General features: G+C 28.3%; 1 protein-coding gene across 1 annotated transcript in view; it reads right to left on the bottom strand.

The window, feature by feature from the left end:
• The window catches only part of lilli (lilliputian), a 109,023-nt gene extending 81,529 nt beyond the window's left edge, over positions 1-27,494 (bottom strand). The window contains 1 exon segment of the mRNA XM_067265155.1: positions 27,094-27,494. Coding sequence (XP_067121256.1) covers positions 27,094-27,116 — 23 coding nt within the window. The 5' untranslated portion in view covers positions 27,117-27,494.

The following is a 27,494-nucleotide window of genomic DNA, read 5'->3' as shown; positions in this document are numbered from 1 at the left end:
CAAAACTTTGCAATTTTCCATTAATTACAATGATAAATCCAAAAATGTAATAAAATATGATAGTCCATGACTATTTTCAAGATACATTGAGGTCAGAGTGGCAATGCCCATACTCCTTGACACAATTGAGTGCACCTAATGGGATTTAGGGAGCAAAAATAATAATAATAATAATAAAAAGCATTGTGTGCATCTAACAGAAAATGAATGCAAAAGACAAACAAAACACAAGAACAAAGCAACTGGAGTCAATTGCTTTGTACTTGGATCACCTTGTCGACAAGTACAGTACAAGGGCAGTTGCAAGGATCCCTCTTTCTTTCCAGCTCTGCCTAAATTCTATTGAAATATGACAAAGTCAGGCAATGTCTTAGTTAAAATTATCACAAGATGGCAGCCTAACTACCTACCTCTAGTCAAGTCACTTTAATTATTAAATAAGCCTTATTATAGCCCGACGATATGAAAGATTAATTGACATTTTTTGTAATTTTAAAATGAAACAAAAAAATGGAAGAAAGAAAAAAATAAAACATCATACTTATAATAAAATATTATATGCTGATCTTTTAGCTTTCCAATCTCTTATTTTCTATTTAAAAAAGTCTTTTAATTTTCAATGATATATGTTTTTAAAAGAGAAAGATGTACATTATTTGCGTTTAAGCTTCTTTTTTTCAGATGTTCTGAAAGAGATGAAACACAATATGGAAACTAGAAGTCTTGGACTAGTAACAATGTAGATTCCAAAAGAAAAAGCCAATAAAATAATATTATTATTATTATAACATATAATTCAGGAATGATTAAAGGTGACTGATTAATTAGAATCTGATATTTTCTGAATTATTTTTAGATGTTTTAAACATTTTTCTATTATTTTCCAATTTCGTATAAAAAATTAAATAAAAATAGTTAATTCTAATGTAAAATTTATTGTATAAACTTGACAATGTATTTAAATAATGCCTATTGACTATCTGTCTTAATTAAAACTTAAATTGATCGGTAAATAAAATTCGATAATCTCAGGTTTTTTATATCTAATTAATAATAATAAAATTTTTAGTCAAAATACAACCGTGAGGAACTAAAAAAGTAAGATAAAATAATTTTTTTTCCCCAACACTATCATGAAGAATTCATCAAATGAATTAGAATGCGTATTATCATCATTTCAACCACCACATTTCATTTAAAAAGAAGCAACTTATATTTATTTGTTATTATACAATTATAATTAAGTGAATTCAGTATTTATTATAATCTACAGATTATAACAAGTTTAAAATTAGTACATGTAGAAATAAAAAAGTGAATTTAATTCTTATCTAAAATTACTTTTAAAACAAAACGCAAACAATTTATTCAACCACTTCTTTTTAAAACCAGTCTAAAACAGAACTGAATAAAATGGAAACCTGTCTAAACAGAAAGAAAAACTTCAGGACAAAGCAATTTTTATGTTAAATTTTACCATAAGAAAGAGACCTAACATGGAAACAAAAGAGGTTTTTTTTACATTTATTTAATCTTGATGATGTTGCAGGATACGGCCATTTATGTTAGGGACAAACTGCTTTGTCTGTCTCTAAATAATGATTTTAAAACGTAAATTTCATTATGGAAGTGATACAGATCATTAAAACTTTGTTGAAACTCGTTTTCATGGTTCCAAAACTAAACAAGACTTAAGTAACAGTGACAAAAATGAAAATAGCAACAATAGCAAGAGAAATTTTTCTTGTCAAAAAAGACAAAACTACAAAACGGAGACAATCCATTTCTAAAAAGATGATGAGACAATCACAAAATACTGTCTCAATTACCATCATATTCCATCTTTATATGCCAATTTTTATTTTTAAATGGTTGACATATATAAAGATACACTTTAAACCTTGAAATTTATGCAGAAAAACAAACGATCTGTATTCCTTTAGAAACAAGCCGATACATGTTGTGAAGAGAACTGCACAACTTATCCTTAACACTGGACATATCACTGCCGATAACTGGTTTTCAGATATTTAAGTGGTAAAGGGTTTGAAAAACGAAGATTAACATTTTTAAATAACGCTGTATATGGCATAGAAATTAATTACATCTTTCACTTGAGTTTATTGCTGCCAGAAATAGACAGACAAAGTCAAACTTATTTGAATTTGAGACTAACTGCTCAATAGAATTTTATTGATCTCAAACATGCATTCTGATGATGCAATTGATTCAAATACAAAAAAACCAGAAATCAACCTGTCACTACAAGAGCACAAAATCAGATTTAGATATGCTTGAGAATATGGCTGCTACATATAATGTAGCAAAAAACACAAGAAATTGGCTAATGGTTATCCTTTATACCATGGTCAATACTAGTATAAATACACAAATTATCTATATAAGAAACAAACGAAAGACAGTTTTTAGGAAATTTGATAACAAGTCTGGTAACCGGAGAAATAGGAAGAAATCAAATCTTCAAGGCTCTATATCAAAAATGGCTAAATTTCAAAAATCAACCGAAAGTCTTAGAAGTCGCTACTGATATCAATCAATCCGAGACATTACTGGAAAGAAGAAAAAAACACTATTCAACTTGTTTCTCATTAAAAAAAACACCCCCATACTTTCAAAGTAGGGTGATTATATCAATGAACATTTAAGGTGAAGATGTATTCAGAATTATTTTATATGGTTGCTATTTCTCTCTAATTAATGAGATGTAACTAGCATGTATGCTTGAAGTATGTTGTTTTATAGACTGATGATGCAATCTAAAAATATCTGTGTCTGAAAATTAAGCATAATGCTATGAAAATGCTAGAAATAGCCAGTAAATGATCATCACCTGATCAATCACTGATAGGAAGCTAATACAAAATGTCTAAAAAACTTTCTCTGTTCATTCACTTGCATTATTTTTGCCGTGGTTTGATGAATTAACTTAGAATTCTAGTGAACGACTATGGTAGTCATTCACTGATAGCTGGTCACTTACTGGTTGAGTCACCTTATTGTTGCAAATGTTGTAATGATTATTTTTGCCTAGAACATATAGTAATGATACGTTCAGATTTAAAATAAATTTTATATTATTTTAATTGCTATTTTTAATATCTAAAAATTAATAAAAATTTACTAACAGCATTAACAAAGTTTAAAACATTAATAAAAGCTTAAATTAAAAATGATATTACTTATGCAGATGGAAGAGAAAACTAGGAGATTTATGTCACATACTTCATGATCCACAACTTCCAAAATGTTAAAACAAATTCTAATAAAATTTTGTTTCATACGTTGATTACTATTTTTAATAATTAACATGATAACATGCAAAATAATTTTGTTTTTGAACTGCTTAAAGCATGAAAAAGAACCAACTTGGTAAAAATTTACATTCATTGCTTATTCTATATTCATTCTTAAATTCTGTATGAAAAAAAAAAAACAGAATTTAAGAATGAATGGAATTCAATAAACTAATTTAATTTAAAAATTAAATTTATAATAATATTTAATACAGAAAAGTGCAAAAGTATTTGAATTATATTAATTATTAGTTAGGAAGTTTCTTAATAAAGTAGAATTTAAAAAATGAAAATTAATTAGATACTAACACAATCTATGAATTCTATTCAATTTAAAAGTACATAATTAGCTGTTAAGAATAAACTAAACTGAATATGCTAATTTAGAATTTACAAAACTAGTATGACTACTTTCTCTCAGCTGTTATGAGAGAAGACTACACATGCAAGCAGTGTCATGAAAGTTAGAGCTATAACTATGTGACTAATACTCCAGGTTTTAATTTATAAACAAAATAATTATTTTAATTATTCTTTTGTATAACTATTTATTATTAATAAATCATTGTAACTGTGATACTCAAATATTATATGAACATCTATTTAATTTTCCTCTCTTTTTCTCCTAGTTAGTGATATTCTTAAAACAATGTAAATTTAAATCATGTAACAGATAAATTATTGACGTTTGATGTATGTACCACTATATAATCTAAATAATTCTATGGCTTATAGAGTTTTCCATATTTTTCAAAAATATCATGAGTCAATCTGGAATATAAAATGAATGAGCAATACCTGTGCTCTAGAATCTGTAATAACCAATGCTACTTTTAATGCAACTTTATATACCGTATTTTACGGACTATAAGACTCTATGGACTATAAGACGCACCTTAATTTTAAGCAATTAAAAAAAAAAAAAAAAATACCTATAAGACGGTACGGACTATAAGACGCACCTGAATTTTGAAAGCAATTTTTCGAAGAAAAAAGTGCGTCTTATAGTCCGTAAAATACAGTATATAGATTTAACAATAAGATTAAGTCATAAATACCTGAGCATTGCTGGTAAAAAACAAATCTAATGGATGAATATTGTGTATTAGAAGTATGCAAATTTTCTCAAAAGAAAAAAAAAGCTAACAGATTTTGATTTACTTAGTCAAAAATCTAAAACAGCTGCCTGCAATCATGCCATTTTGTATACACTATATGAGCCATTTACAAGATATTCCCATATATTCATGTCACTGAAATACCATTTTCTTATATAGTTAATACTAGATATAATAATACACAAAACACACAACACCTATAAAATCCAGCACTAATTTAACAAAAATTCATTGACAAACATTTCCCAGAACTTAATTATGACTGGTAGACTGGTAGAAGAAAGGGGATTAAGACCTAGACTACTCATACCTAATGATAATTACTGAACAATGGTTGTGTGAAATCAACTGAAATGAAAATGTTTGTTCATCAATGAAATTTTGTTAAATTTGTGCTGGTGTTTTATAGGTGTTAAGTGATTTATTTACCATTTTCTGAAATTAGTAAATTGACAAACAAATGTTTTGCATTGCTTACAAATCTCATTTCTAAATTGGGAATTTTAACTGTATTATTTTCTTATCTGTTTTTCAGATATTATTGGTCTTTGAACCAATAAATCTTTAGTAGATTCTACAAAAAATTAGTGATTTTTATATAAGACAATAAAAAGTAGAGAATTTTAATACAAAAGTTATAAATCATTCATTAATTAACACCTTGTGAACATGCAGCCAATCCATGATTCATATCACTTTAAGATCCATTATCTACTATGAGTCAGTCTGCCAATAATGGTTGTTTGCTGTAATGTCAAAAGTCTGATTTCAAACTCAATTTTGAGACAATTTCAGGCACAAACTGAGTTTCAAGTACAATTGTCTCACCTAAGTGAGTTTAAGCAAGCACTTTTAATACAAAATCAAGTTGTTCAAACATTGCAAAATTATTTGAGTAAATAAAAGCAGGCTCACTCAAACTGTTTAATTAATTGCTCTGTATAACAGTCCTTGCATAAAGTGACCAGATATCCTGAATTAGGCAGGGCAGTCCCGTTTTTTAATATGTTGCCCCAATTTTAAAACTGTCTTGAAAAATGTCCTGTTTTTGGAATGTTTTGTAATTATACTCAAAAATAGCTAATATTCATTGCATGAATTGTAAGTCAAAGATGAATAGCATACAAGTTATGGAGTAAAAATTTTAATATATCCAATTTATAGAAATGGTAGACCAATTGAAGATTTAGTGTTCAGCCTAGCAACCTTGTCTGACAGAGAACAGTGAATATATATCAATTGCAACTATTACAGTACTGCTGATCTGTTATAAAAGAGTGTTTATGGTTGTTGCTAATTATACATGTTTAAAAAATGATGGTTAAAGCAAACAAAGCTACACTTGAAACTATAATTAACTGTGCATTGTCACTATCGCTGGAAATCATTACTTTGTAAAAAAAAGTATATGAATAAGTAAAATGTTCATTGGTTGTTTGTAGCATTCTGTCATCAATTATATCAAAAAGCTTAAAAGACCCAATGATCATTGACTGGAGTCAATCATGTAACTTAACTGACAAACTACTTTTTACATTTCAAGATCTGGTCAGTTTATCCCCGCATTACTTTTCATTTATTATTATTTGTGTATGACTAAAAATTAAATAAATATGTTAATTTAATGCTATTCAAATATAAATATTCAGATTTTAATAAAGTCAAGTCTGTAGCAAGAATTTTAGATTTTGTGAACTACTACATTGTAATAAATATTTTTATGTAAAAATTTTTTATATAATCATATATTTGATCGAAAAATATTGAACAGCCAAATAGTCAAAGGTTATTAAGATTTTTTTTCAATATGTGTATGATGGAAAAAAAATCAATAGATCTAAATATTAAATTTAAAAAATTTATATATATATATATATATCTGATATTCATAATACAAAACAGAGAACAGAATTAATAAATTAAAAATATTCTGTACAAATTTCCAAATACAGTAGACCTCCCCTATAACACGGGTTCATATAACATGGATTCGTATAACACGGCGAAAAAATTGCGATCGTGTTCGTATAACACGGTAAAACGTCATTGTTGACTCGTGTCGCGACGGGATTGGTCGAATCTGGACCAATAGTGGATATTGTACAAATTGTTGAGTTTAAATGAGCACTGGACCTACTAAAAAACATTTATTATTCAATGGCCATAATAATTATATTTTTATTAATGATGTCTCCAAAGTTCGGCGAATTTTTCACAGAAAAATAACTTATCGGGAAACACGCGCCTGCCATTCGACGAGCCGCTCCGCAATGAAAACAAGCTTAAGCAATGGCGCCATCGAACGGTGCACACTCGGCAAGTAATCCTACAATTTTTTGTTTATAGCATAGTTTATATAGATTATTCCTCAAAAAATTATATTTGATTTGGAAATGTTGAGTCAAATTAGTCTAGAATCGATTAATTTTATGAAAGAAAACCTTTCAAACAGCCGTAGCCTCTAAACTATACCCGTGCCGGGCTGTGATTGGCTCATGTATTTAAGTGACTCGTAGAACACGGATTCGTATAACAAGGAACGTATCTACCACGTTATCGGGGTGTCTACTGTATAATATAATTCTAAATTTTTACCTTAAATTTTACTAGTTCAAATTGAATATATGAAAAAATATTACATAATTTTCGTTTCAAATTTTCAAAAAAAGAAATAAAACTTTTATTAGTAATAAAGTTTGTCATCCTGGTTTATACTTTTTATGTCTTAAACAGTATTTATAATTCATGAAATCAGTCTGTTTAATTTTAATAATGAAGAATACATATGTTAATTTATTATTATTTCGAATTTTCTTTTTATATCTGTGAGAAATTTAGATAAAATATATATTAATAATAAATAAAAACTATTAAGATATTTGATTAAAAATGAACAGGTGATTACTTTTGTTGATAACACACTTCTAAATATTAAACAATTCTAAATTTGTATTTATTTTATTTTCCTTCCAATAATTAATTTCTAAAGTTTGCTCTTTTTTGATTTAAGAGCATAATAAAGTTTTCCATTTAAAAAAATATTTCTTTATTTTAAGAAGTATTAATTAAAATACAACTTAATTGAAGTACTACTACTTCAATTTCTCGAGTATATTACTTTTGATAATTCTACATTATCGTTTCACAGGCTTCGGTACAATCATAGTCTCTTGTAAATTTTCTGAACTTGATAACACCGTAAGACAGTTTTTAATAATTAATATTTAATTCTTTGGTGTTTGTTCTAAAGAACATTTTTTCAAAATTGAACAGTTTTTGTACGCAAAAACTGTTTGTTTTGTTTCTAATGCTGAAGTTTATTAAATTCTAAAAGCATTAAAAAACTAAGTAAATTTTGATTTTTTTTAATTTAGAGTATTTAATTAATATTATAAATATTTCATGTATTTTTCATTAAAATGAATATAAATATTTATTTGACTGATACATGTATATAGTGAAATTTTAACAGCTATTTCCATAAAAATGTATGTTATCAATTTAATTTACTGCACATTCATGAAATAAAATTTCCAAAATGGTATCGTCTTGTATTTGATAGCCAAGTAATTTTGGTAATTTAATGGCAATGATCTTTAAAAATGGAATTTTTCTTTATAATCTAGACAAGTAAGTAAATAAACTTTTGTAAAGTTGAATTATTAAAAATACTCTTTTCTGAAAATGTACTTAATTTGAGTTTTTTGTTAAAATTGCTATTGTTTTCTTTTTGAATAAATAAATTTGATCCAATAGCCAAAACATAAACGGAAATTTAATTACAGAATAAAGAATCTAATCCTTTAATTATTTGCATTTTAAAATCAATTTACATATATTTGTTTTAATAAGTAAATTTCTTTTTTATAAAACAAACAAATTTAAATATATAAATAAATATCTTACAGTTCTATTGTACTTTAAGAAAATATATGGTAATTATAAGAAATATTTGAATGTCTGTAAATTATTGTCATTAGTAATAATTTTAAAATAATAATTAATTGAATATTAATTATTATTTTCATATGTACAGTACAGTATAAACATAATTATTACTTTCTATTAAAGAACAGCTATTTTGATGATAAGCTATTTATTGTAATTATTACAGATTATAATTACAAATAATAGCAAGGACTGTCATCAAAATGGATTTGTATCAGCAGGATGACTAACCATGTTGGTCTGTACAGATTAATGTAAATATAGATTAAAAAATAATTTATAGTCTGATTTTTAAAAGCCAAACATTTGAAAATCTGCATAACTTTCAAGCTTGAATTGAGCTAATAATAGCAAGGTTGAGGCAAAATTTTCAATGCAAAAACGTGTACATTGGACGTTCGGCGCCGCTTTCCTGTAAGCCCATTAGTTTGGCAATGGCATTTGGAAAGTCAGTGGAATCGTGCTCGACATTCCAAAGGCCATTGCCAAACTTCTAGGCTTACGGGAAAGTGGAGCTGAACGTCCGACGTACATGTTTTCACATTGAAAACTTCGGCCTCAACCTTACTATTAATCAATCACATTATGAAATTAAGCCTAGAGCTAGATGGTTAAGCAGCCATACTGTGCTAAGATTATAAATTTAAATTAATTTGAATATTAATTAAATGAGTTTAGATTAACTCTAATCTGAAAACAATCCTGCTTTTAGATATCTGATTGCATATACAGTAGAGCAGTGTTTCTCAAACTTTTTGGACCGCGACCCCCCTTCTGCACTTAAAAATTTCAAAGGACCCCTGAAGAATGAGTATGTGTCGAAAAACATCCCGGAGGGGGTTAGGCTCGTATTTAAATATTTATATTCTTTTTATTATTTATATGTGCAATTTATTTAAATAGAAATTATTTTATATAGTTTTTATTTCTATTATTTCTAAACATGAATCCATAGTAAATTTATAAAATATTTGAAAAAAATTGATCTAGAATCAATTTTTCAGCGACCCCCCCTAATATTTTTCATGACCCCCACTTTGAGAATCACTGCAGTAGAGCATCGATTATCCGACTTAACTGGGGACTGGGGTTGGTCGGATAACCGAAAAGTATGAAAAAATACATTATTAGTATAGTATATTAGTATATCGCTATTAACCTACCCCATGTTGAAATTTTTCTCCGTTGTGCGTCGCTTTGCGTTGAATTTTTAACGATGTTAAAAAGCCTAACAAAAAGTTTTTTAAAAATAATAATCGTCGCTATTGTATCGTGAAAAATTATTTCTTTATTTTCCACAAAATACAAAAATAAAGAAAAAATAGAAAATCAAGCCTGGTTTAAACACTGGCCTCCCTTTCGTGGTCGAGACAGTGTTGCCAGCTAAAACACGCAAAAATTTAACAAAAATATTAAAGTAGCCAAGACATAACCAAATATTGTAGCGCCACATCACTAGCGGACATTTGAATTTGCCGACTAGAACGCGGTCGGTTAACCGATAAGTCGATTAATTGGGGTCGGATAATCGATGCTCTACTGTATATATACGTACATTCTTTACATTAAAAACTTAAATTCAAAGATAATAGTAACCAATTTTTGTTTGTTTGTTTATTTTTATCAAACCACATTAACTGCTATACAATGTTACATAAAGAGTTTACTCAATAATAATAAAATCGTATAAAATACAGTAGAGAGTCGTTAATCGGAACACTGGTAATCGGAATCGCCGGCAATCGGCACGATTTTCAGTCGGACTGTGTCGTGCTGAATCGAACGTTTTTGATACTAAATTTACTTCTAAAGTATAATTTTCATGTTTTTATATTCTTCAATATATTTAATTTGTTTGTACAAACTAAAGAAATAATTTTTAACGATACGATAGCCTCGATTATTATTATAAAAATTTTCGTTAGGCTTAAAATCGACGAAAATTCAACACGAAGCGACACGCAACGGAGAAAAACTTGAACATCGGACAGGTTAATGTATTTTTTCGTACGTAATGGGTAATCGGAACAACCCGAGTCCCCAATTGATTCCGATTTTCGACTCTCTACTGTACAATACATGTAATACAAATTTGTAATCAAGCGTTAGTTTATATCAAGCAAATGTAATAAGAATAGTGTATTTTAATAGTTTGTATCAATTAATGCAAATGAGTTTTATTCTAATTATTATAATCATTAAACTTGTTTTCTTAAACAAGGACACAATTCATTATTAAATTGTACTGATCAAAGTTATTCCCGTACCTGATTTCGTAATGGTTTATTATTGGCACATAACATTTGTATCAATTTCATCATTTAGTTTTGCTTGTATCTATATCTAAGAATTTTTCATCTTTTTGCATTTAAACAACACTTAAAAATTTCATTTTTAATTATCTAACAAATTATTATTTGACAAATTTTATCCTGGTTTATTACTCAAATAGAATAAGCAAAGAATATTTAATCATATTCTTATTCAGCTTCTTTATAATGACTTCTAAACATGATTATACATTTTATTACATGTTCTCAAAAATATTTCATCATCATTTTCAGATTATGATTCCTCAAAGTATTACATAAAAACCTTTTATAAAACTCATAATGTATCATGAAAATGAATATAGTGTTTTTTTTATTAAATATTTTATAATTTATTAAAAAGTATCACATTTCAAGTCATTTTTAAACTTAAAAATATCAAAATTTTTCTATTTTTGTAGTTTAGCTAGAAATGTGGACAAATATATTTTATAAGAAGAATCAGTTAAAACAAGAATAAACTACCGCATAATCATCAAATTATAAGCAGACTTAAATATAGAAATCTATAGTTACTATTTCCTTGAATCACAAGCTGATAAATCAGAACAGTTAAATGGTTCTGATGATAAAAATTATAGACTTTTAGATTTTAATCTGTTTTTTATGATCTAACGTCATAGTAAAAAATGACGATTAAAAATACAAAAAAAATTCCAATTAAACATCTAAAAACAATCATCAGACATACATTTTTAAACCAATTGTATAGAAGTAAAAGATGTGTTACTGAAAAAAGCCAATAGCTTTTAATTCTTTAAAATCCACAAGAAAACCAGTAACAACATTTAATTGAAAGATTTCATGCTTTTCTACATCTCTAACAGTAAAAAACATGTTATAAAGATGCAATTTTAAAACTATGTAGAATATCAAAAGATTTCAGAGAATCGAAAATTTAAAATAGTTTCATATTCTTATATTCAAATCAATTAATTTAAATATTGAATTTCTAAGCCAAAAATTAAGGTACAGGCGAGTCGGGAATAATGGATAAGTTCTTGCCAAGGGTACGTCTGGGTCCTTTGTAGTTTGGGGAGTGGAGCCAATAGTTATGGGGTGTTTCTTCTGTGCTGCAATTAGGACATGCCAGCGAGTCGCAAAAGTGGCGGGAGTATAAGAAGGCCTTCAGCAGGGCCATGTATGTGTGGAGGCGGGCCAGTAGCATTTCCATATGATGGGAGGAAACATGTTGATATGGCCACTTGGCAAAGGGGCAGAGGTGGTCACGCCCTTTCCTTTGCAGGGTTGGCGTCCACGCGTCTGTGAGGTTCCAAATAGTCGAACTTTGGATGTTCCGGGTGATGTTATCCGACTGTAGTGGGTGCCGTATTGTTCCGACTGGGGTGCCGGAGCAGCCTTGTCAGCCTCTTCGTTTGCTGGAATTCCTGCATGGCCCATGGTCCACATGATGGTGAGAGAGATTGAGGAGGATGTGATCGTCTCAGTGAGGTCTATGATAATTGGTTGTGACGAATAAGTGGCCATTGCCACTGATTGGAGAATGGACCGAAAGAATAACTGTTAGTCAATGTGAGGGTTGACAAAGATGAAGGGCCCTCTGTACCGAAGACGCTACCGCCATCATCGATTTGCCATGTCTCTGTGATTCGCCAAGACGGGATGACCACCCCAGCAGTTGTTTTAGTTGGTGTTTTTGAAGCATCTGCTCCGATGAGCACCCAGTCTTTCCAGCAGGTAGAGACCTCCTCTTGAAAACGGGCGTTAATGACTACAGGTGGCCTGGGCATCGCTGTCGAGAAGATGTTTAGGTGTATAAGCGAGTGCAGACTTGAGGTGTCTGGTGGAGAGTTCCTTTGACGATAAACTTTTGATAATGATAGACCTGTCTGTTGTGCTAGGGAGAGGGTCCTCTTAATGTAGGGTTCCTGATATGGTAGTAAGTTAAACTAGACACCATTGTGTAAAGATTGTAGAGCAGGCTATTAAGGACCACATGCAAGGTGAGTGGCGGCATGTGACATGGCCCGCATGCATAGCCTTGTCTTGTAGGGTATGTACCCAGTCTCTGCATAAAGGAACAGCTTAGGGGTAGTCAGTGCTGTCTCCAGACTCACTGACTCAGCTCCAGACTCAAAATATTCAAAAATATACAGCTTTTGGTAAATATATTCCACAAATACATATACCGTACACAAATCTAGCTAACAAATTCTAGTACAAGTTGCTCAAAGAAAAGTTAATCATCTATAGAGAGGTTTCATGTCGACATCACGAGTGACGTCATGAGCATGCGCAATTGTCCAGCGCCATCTTTGTGACTTGTTTACGTTTTGTGTGTGTTCACGTGCGTTTTAACTGGAGTTCTTGTGTTGTTTTTTTCGTCGCGAATATCACTATGGTGATTTGTTGTGTAATTGGGTGTAATGCTAGTTCACTCAAGAACAAAGGAACATCATTTTTTAAAATTCCCGGCATTATTTGTCATCAAGGATCTCAAACTGAGGAGCTTTCACGACGAAGGCAAACTGCATGGCTCTCGAGAATTAACCGGAAAAATTTCGTTACGAATAAAGTGAATATCAATACAAGAGTTTGTCAGAAACATTTCATTTCAATATTTACGTTAATAAAACACTAAGTTATATTTTAAAACCTAAAAGAGTTTACTGATTTGCTTATATTAATTTAGTTAGGTATAATGCATTTATAAACGAATAACTAACGTAATTTCAGGCTTTAGCTAGTGCAAACTTATAAACGTTACACGTTAAAACGAAAAGCAAGTAGACTTATTATATGCTAGTTTCACTATAAGTTATATATATAGTTATATAGTTATATATAAGTTATATAGTTTCACTTCAAAATAAAGGTACTGAACAATTTGAATTAAAAAATTTCCACGGCTGTTTTTAATTAGACTTTTACTTTCAGACAAAAATTCTTACTTAAGAAATACGTAAAAACACGAGTTTAAACAAACAAAAGAAAACATATCTTTCCAAGCAATATTACTTCGCTGTTATTAATTACTTTTACTTTTATATCAGGAGAAACCCAGCCACTTGTTAAATAGTTATGGGCCTCTAAAGATTTATAAGCTTTCATTTGTGACAGGGTGTAGAAATTTGTTGTAAAAACCAAATAGTTTATAATGTCACCAAATTCTACTTTCGGCCACAACTCTTGATATACGACGAAGTCTGATAAACTGGCTTCGTATGGATCGCCTTGACATAACGAAATTTTCTCTTCGTACAGAGCTGCATCTCGTCCTGTTAGACTGCTAGATTAGCTTGCAAGAAAAGAATCTTTTTTAACTTAATCCATGATAATAGAACTGCAGTATTTTTGTACGTTTAAACTAAAAAAAAGACGTCGAATAACAGACTACGTGCAAGCTAAGCGAGCGAAAACTACCACAAAAATGGCGAATGGGCGGAGCAAACGTGTGTTTTATCACGTGACATGCGACCTTGAAACCTCTCTATATTACATCTCTTTGGATCATGTTAATTAAAATATAATTAAAATTTAATTATATAAAAACGTATATTTTATGTTTAAAATAAAAATATTAATGCAAAAATTTTTTAAATCTCTTTAACGTTTACTGCAAAAGAAGAAAATATATGCAAGATTTGTTGTCATCAACATAAGACATAAGGGAACAGATAAAAGAATCAACATAAACATATTAACTCAATGGCCATATATTATTTTTTCAGCTTAATGACCAATGGAAAATGATTAATGCCTTTTGCTCATGCAGGGCTAATTTCTTGGTAAATGAAAGCATGTACTTTTTTATTAGTAAAGAAAAAAAAATTGAACCAAAATCAAGTTTACCACAAGCTTGGAATAAACCAGCAACTTTAAAAAAGGAAGAATACAAACAAGTAATAAGGCTTAGCCAGACATTTTGGAACAAGAAAAAGATATAGAAAAACAAACCAACACGTATCTCCAGCTGATCCAAACATAATATACTGATAGAAAACTATAGATGTTAGCTGCTCAATGATGAGTGCATTGCCTAGAAATCCACGGCTATGCTGTTCTCCAGATGGCATTATCAGAGACAATGACATACATTATTGTTTATTGAAAATAAAATATCTATCAAAATTTAGGAATGCTTTTATAATTAATGAAGACAGACAAATAAAAGTAAAGCCTGCTTACAGCATTAATCTATGCCTTTCTTCTAACTGCAATATTTTCATTCGGGGGAAAAAAGCACCCCTAATATTTCGTTTCTTTATTCCAGAAGAAAATTCACCGAATTTGTCACGTTAGCTCAGTCATAATTCTATTGTTTTGCAACTATAAAGTTCACTATTTTACCGCAAGAGGTCTCCACCAGAAGTGCAAAACATATAGGCAGAGAGCCTATTGTAAGAATAGATTTATATAGCTTTTATACTCTATAGATAGCTCATCAAAATATGTTCTCTAATAAATTTAAAAAAGTAAACAAAACTTTTTTCTTTTTGTTGAGAATAATATTGAAGACTATGCAAACTTTGTTGTCTAAATTACTCATATTCTGTTGTCTAAATTATTATAGTCTTCAAGAAGTTCAAGTTCATTTTTGTTTAAACATTTTAACTTTCATCTTCAGACCACTTAACTTACATTTCATATAAGTTTCTGATTTAATTTATGAAAAGTTTTTCTTAAAATTAAGTAAACTAATAATTAAATAACAAATAATTTGGCACTAAAGTCGCAATATTAGTTACTTATTTAATTAAATTATAACATAAAAACAGCATGTAAATTCTAATTATTTGGCTTATATGTATCCTGATTTAAAAATGAAAGATTCAAATTACTTAAAAAGCAATGTTTCAAGTAACTATGCTACTTAATAAAATGCATTTCAATAAAAAGTAAACAAGATCATTATAAAAGCTAAACAAGAAAAGCGAGTTTAAAAATTATAATTAATAATGTTGAAATTCAACAAATATATGTTTGATAATATTACGATTTTTATAGATGATGTATAAATGAAGAGTATAATTAATAATCAAATTAACAAAGCAGGATGTTCACAAAGATAAATATATTTTGGTAAAAAGGAAATAAGTTAGAAACCAAATTAGTACGCAAAGCAACAGTATAACCTAGCTGCAAGTCTTTCTTACCCTATGGATATATAAAGTTAAATCAGAAAAAAAAAATTACTTGACCTTGAAATTACAAACAATTGAAAACAGGAATATTTGAAAAATTGTAAAAATTAGTGAATGAAATTAATGACGATGGTGCAGATTACGTAATTAGTGAATATTCAGAAAAAGTTTCTGAACCAAAACCTCAAATAATTTGGACATTTAAACAAAATGGAAAACACGCATTTACCAAAGTATTTATTTGAGGCAAAAAGTAATGAACAGGATTTGAAAAGATAACAAAAATAAAAATGAAGTTACTTTATGTCGGAGTTAAGAGAGAATTAAATATAGAAACTATTAAAACCTTCATTGAAAATGAAAACATCAGATTAAGACTGCTGATAAGCACTTTATTATTATTATATCTTTACTTATTTATTTGCATTGTTTTATGTTAGAATCATACACCTATATGAATATGAATATGTCTGTAATAATGATGAGTTTTTTAAAAACAATAAACTAGTAAATTTTTAAATAAGTGTACATATAACATGCTTTCTTCTAGAGCCAAAAATTTTTCAAATGTAACTTTATTTGGAAAATACCATCTGTATTTAAAGAATAATTACAAAGATATTATCATAAGTCAAATCTTGACTTATATTAATATCTTTGGCTCTTTTTCTGAAATGCCAATCTTATATATTTTGATATTTTATAGTACTTACTATTTATGAAACAAAAATCACCTGAATGTCAATTATATTAAAAAATATTTGATAGAAATGAAAAAACCTGATGAAAATAATCAACAGATGCTTGTAACAAAAAATTGCTTTAATGGAAGAAAAAATAACTAAAAATATACGAGGACCAAGTATTTTTGAATATCAAACATTCATTGTCAAGGTACACTAATGCATAGAATTACGCTGATGAGACTGTCTTAACAGGTTAAGTAAACCAGTTTTATTATTTATAACATAACTTATATCTTTGTTTATCATTTCTGTTTTCTAATATTTACTTTAAGAACTCTGTTACAGAATTTAAATATTTTTGCAAATTATGTTTCCAACTTTAGAAATAACAACAAAACAAATAATATCAAGAAGAAAATGATAGAAGAAATGTAATAGATATTGTTGAGAAATAAATATAAACAACTTTAACCTGGAAGAGTTATAATAATCTTTTCTGAGCAATTACTATTATTATTCTAATTGATGGAAATGTAACTAGAATTATCCAAAATATTAAAAAAAATATCTATTAGATTAAATTCTCAAACCCATTTGGTCTGTGAAAACACTTAAACCAAGTCACAAAGCACAGCTATTCTTATTCTATAAAAATCTCCTTACGTATATGCCATAAAAATTTTATCTTTGACTATGTAACATAAAAGATAAATGCACAAAAACATTCTTTCCTCACGCTAAACAGCATAGAAAACTTTAGAAAGCACTAGCCTTTAGAAAGAGAATTAGGCTGCCTGTGGAACACCTGGTGCATGCTTGAAGACCACCAGTGATCGATTAATCATACTTTATAAAAAACATTGCATTAGATCTTTATGAAAAACTTAGATTTGTATATTTAAGAAGAATAAAAATATCATAAACAATAAAAAAGAAAGAAAATTCTAATTCTAAACTATAAATTGAAATTATACAATAAAGTATTATATATATATATAATACTTTATTGTATAATTTCAATTTATAGTTTAGTATACAGCACATATAATGTATATCTACAGTATATTGAATTATATATTCTATAACCTAGTAATGGTCACTAAAGATGGTTGAAAATATTTGTAATAAACCATTTATAAATTTTTTAATGTATTTTGGTTATATTTCATATATTTTAATTGGAAGAAAATATGCTTTAATTTGTTTGTAAAAAAGGATTGGCAGAAATTACAATTTAATAAAGTAAAAATTGCATTGCAAATACTAGTTGTATCTTGCTTGCTCACCATATCCAATCATCTGGAACAACCATTCTTCACTGCAGAGATGATCTTTCTTTGTTTATTAAATTGTAATTTCTACCAGCCTTTTTTTACAAAAAAATGTTATATTTTTAGTTGTATTGGGATTGTCGCCTGTGGACATTTTAGTTGTAACCTACAAAGAAAGGTCATCTCTGCAGTGAAGAATGGTTGTTACAGGTGATTGGATATGGTGAGCAAGCAAGATACAACTAGTATTTGTAATGCAATTTTTACTTTATTAAATGCTTTAATTTGTATTTAGGAATTATTAAATATGTTTTATAATAGCTTCCATCATCATAAAGTGAGACATTATTCAAAACAAGTAAAATGGCAAAGCCATTCTTGGGATGAGACTTTGTTTAGGAGCACGTGAGCAAAGCATGTGCAAATCTTGCACTCGCACCTGTTTGTTGAAACAGTCTCATCATTTTGTATTTTATTTTGACCCGGTTCTCAATTCCCCGATTACCTACAAGTCTGGTTTTTTTTATGTGCGCAGGATTTGGGCACCAAAAACTCTGTGCCAAATTGCAACTCCTGACATGTACTCCTTCATACCTCTAAGATGTCCAGCTGTTGACAGCAGCACAATTTGAGACGAGACATAGTCTCATCAATAAATTAAACTTTTCATAGGATCTTCTTCATGTTAGGAAAGATTGCTACTTCATTCTGCTTCTTTTTTCATTCTGAAGAAGACCATCATAAGCAAGTTTCCAGTTAACAAAAGAAGAAAATAAAGTTGCGATCTCCCCTCATATGAAGATGATTCTATGGAAGATTGTCCTCTCGATCAGAAATTGAACAACAGTTTGAAGAAAGTTTTTATAAATTAAAATTTAAGAAAAGATAAAGTAAATTTAACATCAATATTTTTAAGTGCTACAGAGCTATTCTCACTGGTTTTACTATATAGCTCTTTTTCTAGATGCTCCTGAAGTTTAGAATAATATTCCCGAAGAATCGTTCATGATGCTTTTTGATGCACAGAAGACAAGAAACAAACTCTAAATATTCATTTAAACAAATATTCATGTCTGTTACTTCTAACAAATAGACTAACTGAACTATTATTCTTCTTATTTTTTTTTAATGGTGAACTATTATTCTTATAAAAGGAATCTTAACAGCATTGGTTCTGAAACTGTGGTACATGGATTTTAGCAATTGCAAGATACTAGTGGAGGATCCACAGACCCTAGTTCTAAAAGAATTTTTATTTTATTACTTAGCAAATACTTAAAAGTATCGAGGCCAAACAGTTTGCCTGATTATATCATCCTATAATATAATATAGCCAGGTATAATCTGGTCTTAATAAAAAATTAGGTTATTGAAATGTTTATATTTAAAAGTATGGCTGTTGTATAGATTGCACCCTATGGAATTTTGGGACTTTGAGTATATATCTTAACTCAGGACTGAGACGAGTTCAACGACACCCTACATTTGGAATGGAGATCAAAACGTTATCATATTTATGATTTCTTGCCTTTTACTATGCATTCTACACCATTTTAGAGTTTTTCACTAGGTGACATTTGACTGTTTGTGCTCTCGACAGACTCCCTCCGGAGGGCCCCGGTGTTTAATGTCACTAGTTACTGATTCACAGTGTTCTTGAACAGAAGAAAAAAAAGGAAACGTATACTGAACTATAAGCAGCGCCACCTAGTGGAAAACTCTAAAATGGCATAGAATGCAATTTGAGAGGCAAGAAATTGTAAATATGATAACGTTTTTATTTTTGGTCTCTGGTCCAAAAGTATGGTATCGTTGAACTCGTCTCGGTCCCCTGAGTTAAGATGTATACTCAACGTCCTGAAATTCCATAGGGTGCAATCTATACAACTTCCAAACGTATTAAATGAAACGTGAAAAATTTGTATATTATATATTAAAATATTATATTTTAATGACTTTTTGAAAAATAAAAAAGTTGGTTCTTTTTACTAAATTTTATAAATTATCAATTCTATAATTCTAATAAAATTTTTCAAATTAACACAATTTAAAATAATATAAGAAATTTAGAATAAAAATAATTTACCACTTCAATCTAAAATCTAAAGATTATCTTGAATAATACAACACCGTTTACTTTATATTATACTTTATCATTTTAATAGTATTGTATTCTAATAGTTCTTTGGCTGTACACTGTTGCATACAATACAATAAATAAAGGTAAAAATTTTTTATTTCATATTATTCATATTTATCAAAACAGCTTAATGTTTAAATTCATTTCATATTCCTCCAGGGTGAGTGACATTACTTATCTGAAGCTGATCTTTCTAAGGTCATGGTCTTCACTTATGTAATGAAAGTTCTGTTGAAAAACTGAGGTAGTAAGTTAAACAATTTTGTTTTTAACCATATATGATTTTTATTGCTATTTTAAGAGTATTTAAATGATTTATTTTATTCCAGAAAGTGGATCATTGGTTAATGAACAGTAGTACAATGGTAAAGCATAAAGATAAAAATAATTCAGAGTCATCTGATGATGACAATGTGTCTTGTTCAACTTTGAAAATAAAAAAGACACCACTGCAAAAAACACGTAAGTATTCTGCAGAGTAGGCCTACTTGTCATGTGGATTTACATATGGATTTGTGCTGATACGGTTGAAAAACATTTGAATGTTATGACACATCAAATAAATCCATAAAACCAGCAAAGCTGCAGTGTCATCTGGACTCAAAGCACAAGCATCATGCCAATAAATCAAATGAATTTTTTCAAATGAATTTGAAAGAATTACAAGCAAACCAAAAACTAACAGAAAAAACCATGACTGATAGTAATAATGAATAGGCCATTACTGTATCATGAGATGGTTCTTATAGCTAAATTAGGAAAACCTCACACAATTGCAGAAAATTTAATTCTACCTGCTGCAAAGACAATGGTTACACAAATAGTTTTGGGAATAAAGTCTTATATGACTTTATTCCCAACTATTTGTGAATTTAAGAAGATTTAAATTTAGTTTCATTATCAAACACAACCATTAATGATTGAATCACAGAGATGTCTAACAATATTAAAAATCAGATAAAAGAGTCAGTATTATTCACTACAACTTGATGAAAGCACGTATCTTTCTAATAATGCTAATTTAATGGCTTGCTTGCTATACAAATACAATGGTAAAATTCATGAAGATTTCTTATTTTGTAAATCTCTTCAAACTCATACTACTGAGCAAGTAGTTTTCACTTGTTTAAATGATTACATAAAAAAATAATGAATTGGATTGGTCAAAACGTATTGGTATTAGTACGAATGGCACTCGCGTAGTGAGCAGGATGATTAATTTTAATAAAAAGGAAGTACCAAATGTAATCTGACACACTGTTGCAATCATCATAAGCAATTGCTGTCAAAAAATGCCAACAGATTTAAAATCATTTGATTATATATCCCTAAAAATTTTATTAAGACCCACCTACTAAATAGTTGAACTTTTAGTTTTATGTAATGAAATGGAAAGCCGTTATAAACAACCACATACTGAAGTTTGTTGGTTGTCTTATGGTCTTGAATCAAATTTCTGAACTTCAAGATGAAATAAGAGTATCTTTAATTGAAGGAAAAAAATTTAATTTGAAAGAGTGTTTTAATGATTTCTCCTGGCTGGTTAAGGTTGCATATTTAGCTGATACTTTTTCTGACTTAAATGAACTTAATTCACAAGGAATGGCTATAAATGTTTTAAATGTTTAAAGATGATAAAATATAAGTCACAATTTAAAAAAAAAAAAAAAAAAAAAAACCAATTTCTGAGAGAAATAGCTTAAAAATAATGTTTTCAAATCGTTTCTAACCTTATTTGACTTTGTAAAAACTCTAGAAAAAAAGTGTAGTGTAAAACAACATAATTGAAATGTTTTCCCTACATGTGAAAAGTTTAAAAGAAAATTTCAGACATTACTTTCCTCAACCAGAATCTAATAACAAATAGATTATTCAACTGCTTACAAACAGATTCGTGAAATAGAAACATCTAAACAGAATCATGCAAATGAAAACAACGTGCTAGCAAACGTGTTCATGAAATAATAAATTTGACAATTTTCAAACAGGATAAAACTTGCAGAGCTATCGTGTGATGGCTTGTTAATTAAGAATTGCTTTCAAACAAAACAGTAAAAAATTTTTTTATCCAAAATTATCAGGAAAAGCCTCAAAGTATATAATTTTCCTTTTGTACAACTTACCTCTGTGAGTAAACTTTCTCCATGCTGTTATATATAAAAAAATAAACAATGAAACTGTTTAAATGTAGAACATGACTTAAGAATAAACATGTCAAATAGTGAACATGATACTGTGAATCATGTGTCAAATAATCACCACCACCTTACAACTGAAAAATATAATACCTACGTGTTTTTTTTTTTTAATTTATGCTTTATAGTTATTATTTTTATATTTAATATACTATTATTGGTTAACCTACATTGAATTACAATTAACATTATGGCTTAGACTAGATCCTTGCTTAAATTGTACAGTTTTGATTGTTCATTCTGTGGTCATTTTCAAGTGCTGACTCAATGAGTGAAAACCTAAAGCCAACCAGAAAAAGAACATTGTACAAATAACCATATAATTTATTTTTTTAAATGATAGACTGTCATTGTAAAATGTGTACATTGAGATTATAAATAAATAAAATAATTTTTTTAACTAAAAAGATTATTACTATTATTACTACTGTAGTTTATTAATCAATGACTAAAAGCAAACAAGTTAAAACAGAGGTCTGCCAAAATATATCTTATAAAAGGATCTATAACCTTTTAAAGTTTCAGAACCACTGCTCTAGAGTATTTATAAAACACTAAAAATTATTGATGTTTTGAAGATGCATGTATTGATATTATATAGTGAATAAAAATAACTAGCTTATATCAACTTGTTTTGGAAAAACAAGTAATTTTGAATTTTAAAAAAATCTGATTTATAAATCACATTTTCCTATTGCCTGAAACTATTCTAAATTCAAGTTTTCCGGAAGGCATTATTTGTTGCATTAAAGTAACAGTAGCATAATATATATTTAGTACAGTTCTTATATATAGTAAGTATGGATTATATTAAATAAATTTATGAATTCATTTAATATATTCCATATATAATTATATAATACATTAAAAAATTAAAACAACAAACAAAAACAGATTCAAATTGTTTTAATATATATAATAATGTGAAAATAAAATTTAAACTATGTCCTTTTTTGTCAGTCAGTTATGATTTCTCTCATCTTGTAAAATAATAAAATAGCTATTTGTTATTAGTAAGTATGCAGGTTATTAATTTTACAGAAATTGGCGACAAATGCAAACAAGTGAAAAATAATCATCTCCTAACTGTGAGTTCACAAAAAACTTACACCTTTATAAATCCAGCAATGAAATTTAATAAAATAAAAACGTTTTTGATTGGTTTCTCTGAGCTTCCTCAGTATAAAAGAATATAAATTTGTATTTATGTTCTTTTATCATTACGTTCCATTATATTCTGTAACTGGGTAAGATCAGTGAAACCGATCGAAAATGTTTTTATTTTATTAAATTTTGTTGCTGGATTTATAAAGGTGTAAGTTTTTCTGAACTATTTCCTCCAGTTATTTTTGCAATTAATAAACTAACTGTGCGTGTTCAATAATATAAACTTTCAGACAATTTTTATGTTATAATGATAAAATCTTCAATGACAAATTCTAATAATAGCTCTGATAAGTGGCACTGCTCAACAATGTTGATATATGTTCATTAATAAAACTTTCATAATAACATGTCATCAGTAGTTTCACTAGCCTTAATAAAATGGAATAGAATAAGGAAAAATAATTAATATTAACATCAAAATTGGAATAAAAAATTAAAAGTTTAAATCATAATTTTTTAAATAATCATCACTAATTAGTTTAAAAATGCATTGTTCAACAATATTGTATTCTAGAATTTCATCTCAATACTTAAATATTCAATCACATTTAAAAAATATTTTATCAAATACATATAAATATTCTGATATAGTCAAAAATATTATGAAAATGCTAACAAATAAATGAAATTATTTCTAAAATCATCTTGATATACCTAATTCACATTAAGTGTTATGAATAAGAAAGACAAAAAATGTAAACTTTTATGCTTGTTTTGCTCTGTTTAGCACATTATATAAGGAATAATCTATCTCTGTTATATATGAAATTAATTAGTATTAAGATTTTACTAAATTGATAGATTTATGGTTATACAAGAAATATGAAAATCAGTACAAATTATAAATCTGTTAAAAGCCTAAACAGACAGTATAAAAACTGAAAATACATTCTACACATATGTATTTCTAATTTAAACACAGGCTTTACATACAGCTGGAATTATTATACTACTAATCAACGATACTTTTCAAATGTTTCCAGCATGCACTTGTAAGAACTGAAAGTGCCGACGTTTTGGCCTATTCGGTGGCCAGCTTCAGGCATTTTCACCAAAGATTTGCATTGGCAGTCAAACCTTTATAAGTGTTCTGGAATGTAATAAAAAAATTCCAGAACACTTATAAAGGTTTCACTGCCAATGCAAATCTTTGGTGTAAATGTCTGAAGCTGGCCACCAAACAGGCCAAAAACATTCGCACTTTCGATTTTGCAACAATGAATGGCTGCTAGAAACATTCGAAAGGTACTGTCGATTAGTAAACCTAATTTACTATTCATATTTAAACATGTGTTTATTACATGATTGTTATTCTTATAAACATACATTATTATATTATTATTATTATAATTCATATGTATGCAAAATATTATAATCAAACTTAGTGTTCAATATGAAAAGATATAACAATCAGAAAAATTAATACATTAAAAATGATTAATATATTATTTGAACTATCAGAATTCTATTTGGAAAGTTTTTGATGTATATATTCTTGTTTATATATACATATACTATAAAATCTTTTTAAATAGTTTTCTAAAGAATTAAACAATTGGAATTTTTAAAAGTTTATTAAATTTACAATATTAAATATGAAAAACTGGTATAAACACCATATCCTTTATCTAGTGTATTATACTAACGTTAGCAATGCTCAACAACACGCACCAAAATGAAAATCTGCGCTGTTAAATAATTGAATATTTCTCATGATTTTTACACACTGTAAATTTTAATGATGTTTGTTATGAAGTACTGTTGACGTAATATATTTGATAGCCCTAATTACATAATAAACAACTGTATTTGCACGATACGAATAAAAATATTTTCATTTAATAATACTACTGAAAAAACCTAAATGAATAAATCGGTACGATGAAAGTTTAATTTATGGAAATTATTTCGACTAAAAAGTTTTAACCTATCCAAAAATTTCGGGTTTTAATAATCGCACAACATTTTGTGAAAATCTGCGCTGTTAAATAATTGGATGAATTCATTTTGAGATCTGACGATTTATTTCATTTTCTCGGATTAAAAAAAAAATCATTTTAAATGGGATCTTCTGAAGAAAAAAAAGAACTAAAAATGAGATTTAACCGATGCAGTAGGAAAACTAGTTTGGCATATTTGTTTTCCAATCCTTTCAAAACTGAAAAATAGTATACTATCAAGTTTCTCTATAATCTTATTAGACATTTAATTGGTAAATAATCTTATGTAATTCACACTTTACAGTAATTTGTACAAATTATTTTTATGACACAATTAACAAATAAATCTTTTGTATTCATTCGTTATATCATCAACAAATATGGTTATATGCATATATATATTATTTGTATGATAATATATGAATCCTTCCTATTTTGCCATAGAAATAATTTACATCGTCGCAACATCGAAGATGTTAAAAGTCACTTCCACATAAACTCAAATTCTCCTAAGATTTTACCAGCTGAGCTAATACAACAGTTGACGATTTTTAAATATTTACACAATGATAATTGAAAGTAAAATAATTCAATATCTGATCTTTCAGAAATGTATGATGATGATGATATAATGCAATTAAATTTTGAAATTAAATGATAATTTGCAAGAATCGTAAGTAATTCAAAATACGGAAAAGTACAGAACTGTCCAAACACAATATTCTCGTATAATTAAAAGTGGAAAAATACTTTCTACATTTTAATTACGTGAGAAAATAACAACCAGAAGTAAGCTATATTTCTAAAACTTTGATACATCTGGTTGATTAGATTTTTATAAACTTTAATCTTTACAAACTAAATTGAAAATTCAATATTAATGAAAAATGATTATATAGGCCTATATAAAACCAATAATAAAAAAAAACATAATATATATATATATATATTACAATAAATTTTGCAAATTTGTAATTATTACTGGATTACAGCAACTATTACTATATCACTTGTTAGATATTAGTTATTACAGAATATTTAAACTTAAAGATACTTTTCTCCATTTACTAGGAATAATTTTGGCAATGCATTAATCAATAAGGAAAAGAACAGATCATTGGTAGAACTGCAAAACAGGTCATAGAACATTTTGCAATCCAACTTGCTTTTTATTATGTTGTATTTGTCTTTAATGTAGTTTGTTTGCTCTATATTAATCCGGCATGATTCTTGCACTACCGCTTTAAATTCTTATCGTTTAACTTTCGTCAAAAATTTTTAACGGCGACGTTTTAGCAATCGAACGACGCCGAACCATCCGGTGACGAAACGTACCACCGAAAATATCTAAAACAACCGTACGAGAATACAAATGAAAACAAAATAAAATTATTTCTTAACAACACTCGTAAGCGCGTTACACGTGTGTGTGTGTGTATATACATATATATATTTATTTAAATTTTAGACTTAATATAACTATTATTAATAAAGAAATCTTTAGGTATTTAAACTCGACTCGTAACGTAAGAGACGTAAAAAACAAACGATTTCCCAAGTTAAACGACGGCAATAACAACAATAATAATAGTTAAACTCGAACGAATCTCGAGCTAGAACCAGACGGTATGGGCCGGAAGAACTAAACTCGGCGTGCATTTCCCATCGACACAAACAAGCGGAGTGGACTTTTAAAAAGTACAATATACGAATGAAGTGAAATGTGTTGAATTTAGAAATAAGTTATGGTTGTCGATTAATATCATTGAAATGTCCTTTAATAGATAAGAATAACGTGATGTCAGCGTTACGAGTGTAGACAAGACGAAGCAAATGGGGTTAGGATTAGTTAAAAGGTTAATCGGGTTGTTTTCCTTACCTCCCTGACCCTTGATTCGACATTCCGTGCTTATACCAGCGATTTATCCATCAAGCACATCTCCAATCTCCTCTCTAACTGGATGACAGAATCGATTAAGTTTCTTCATTCAGACAAAATTTGTCTAAATATTTCCTCTTTTTTCTATAAACTAGAAAATGAGAAACACCTTTTTGGATTGTTGACAGGTCACTGCGTCGTTACGGCGTCAGTTTTCTATACCGATATATATATATATTACATTATTTTTATTCACTTATCTCTTTTTTTAATATCTCTATCGCGAATACGAGTCCTTTGGGTTATTCAATGATTCCGATAGAAAAATTATATCTTTCAATCTTACGGAAAACCTATTTCGTCCAAATTAATCTCAACAACATCGAAATACAGTATTACAT

The sequence above is a fragment of the Centruroides vittatus genome, unplaced genomic scaffold (assembly GCF_030686945.1).
Source record: "Centruroides vittatus isolate TY-2023 unplaced genomic scaffold, ASM3068694v2 contig_2104, whole genome shotgun sequence".
In the NCBI taxonomy this organism is placed as follows: Eukaryota; Metazoa; Arthropoda; class Arachnida; order Scorpiones; family Buthidae; genus Centruroides; species Centruroides vittatus.
Note: the sequence above shows the minus strand (reverse complement) of the source record. Positions and strands in the feature narration are given on the sequence as shown.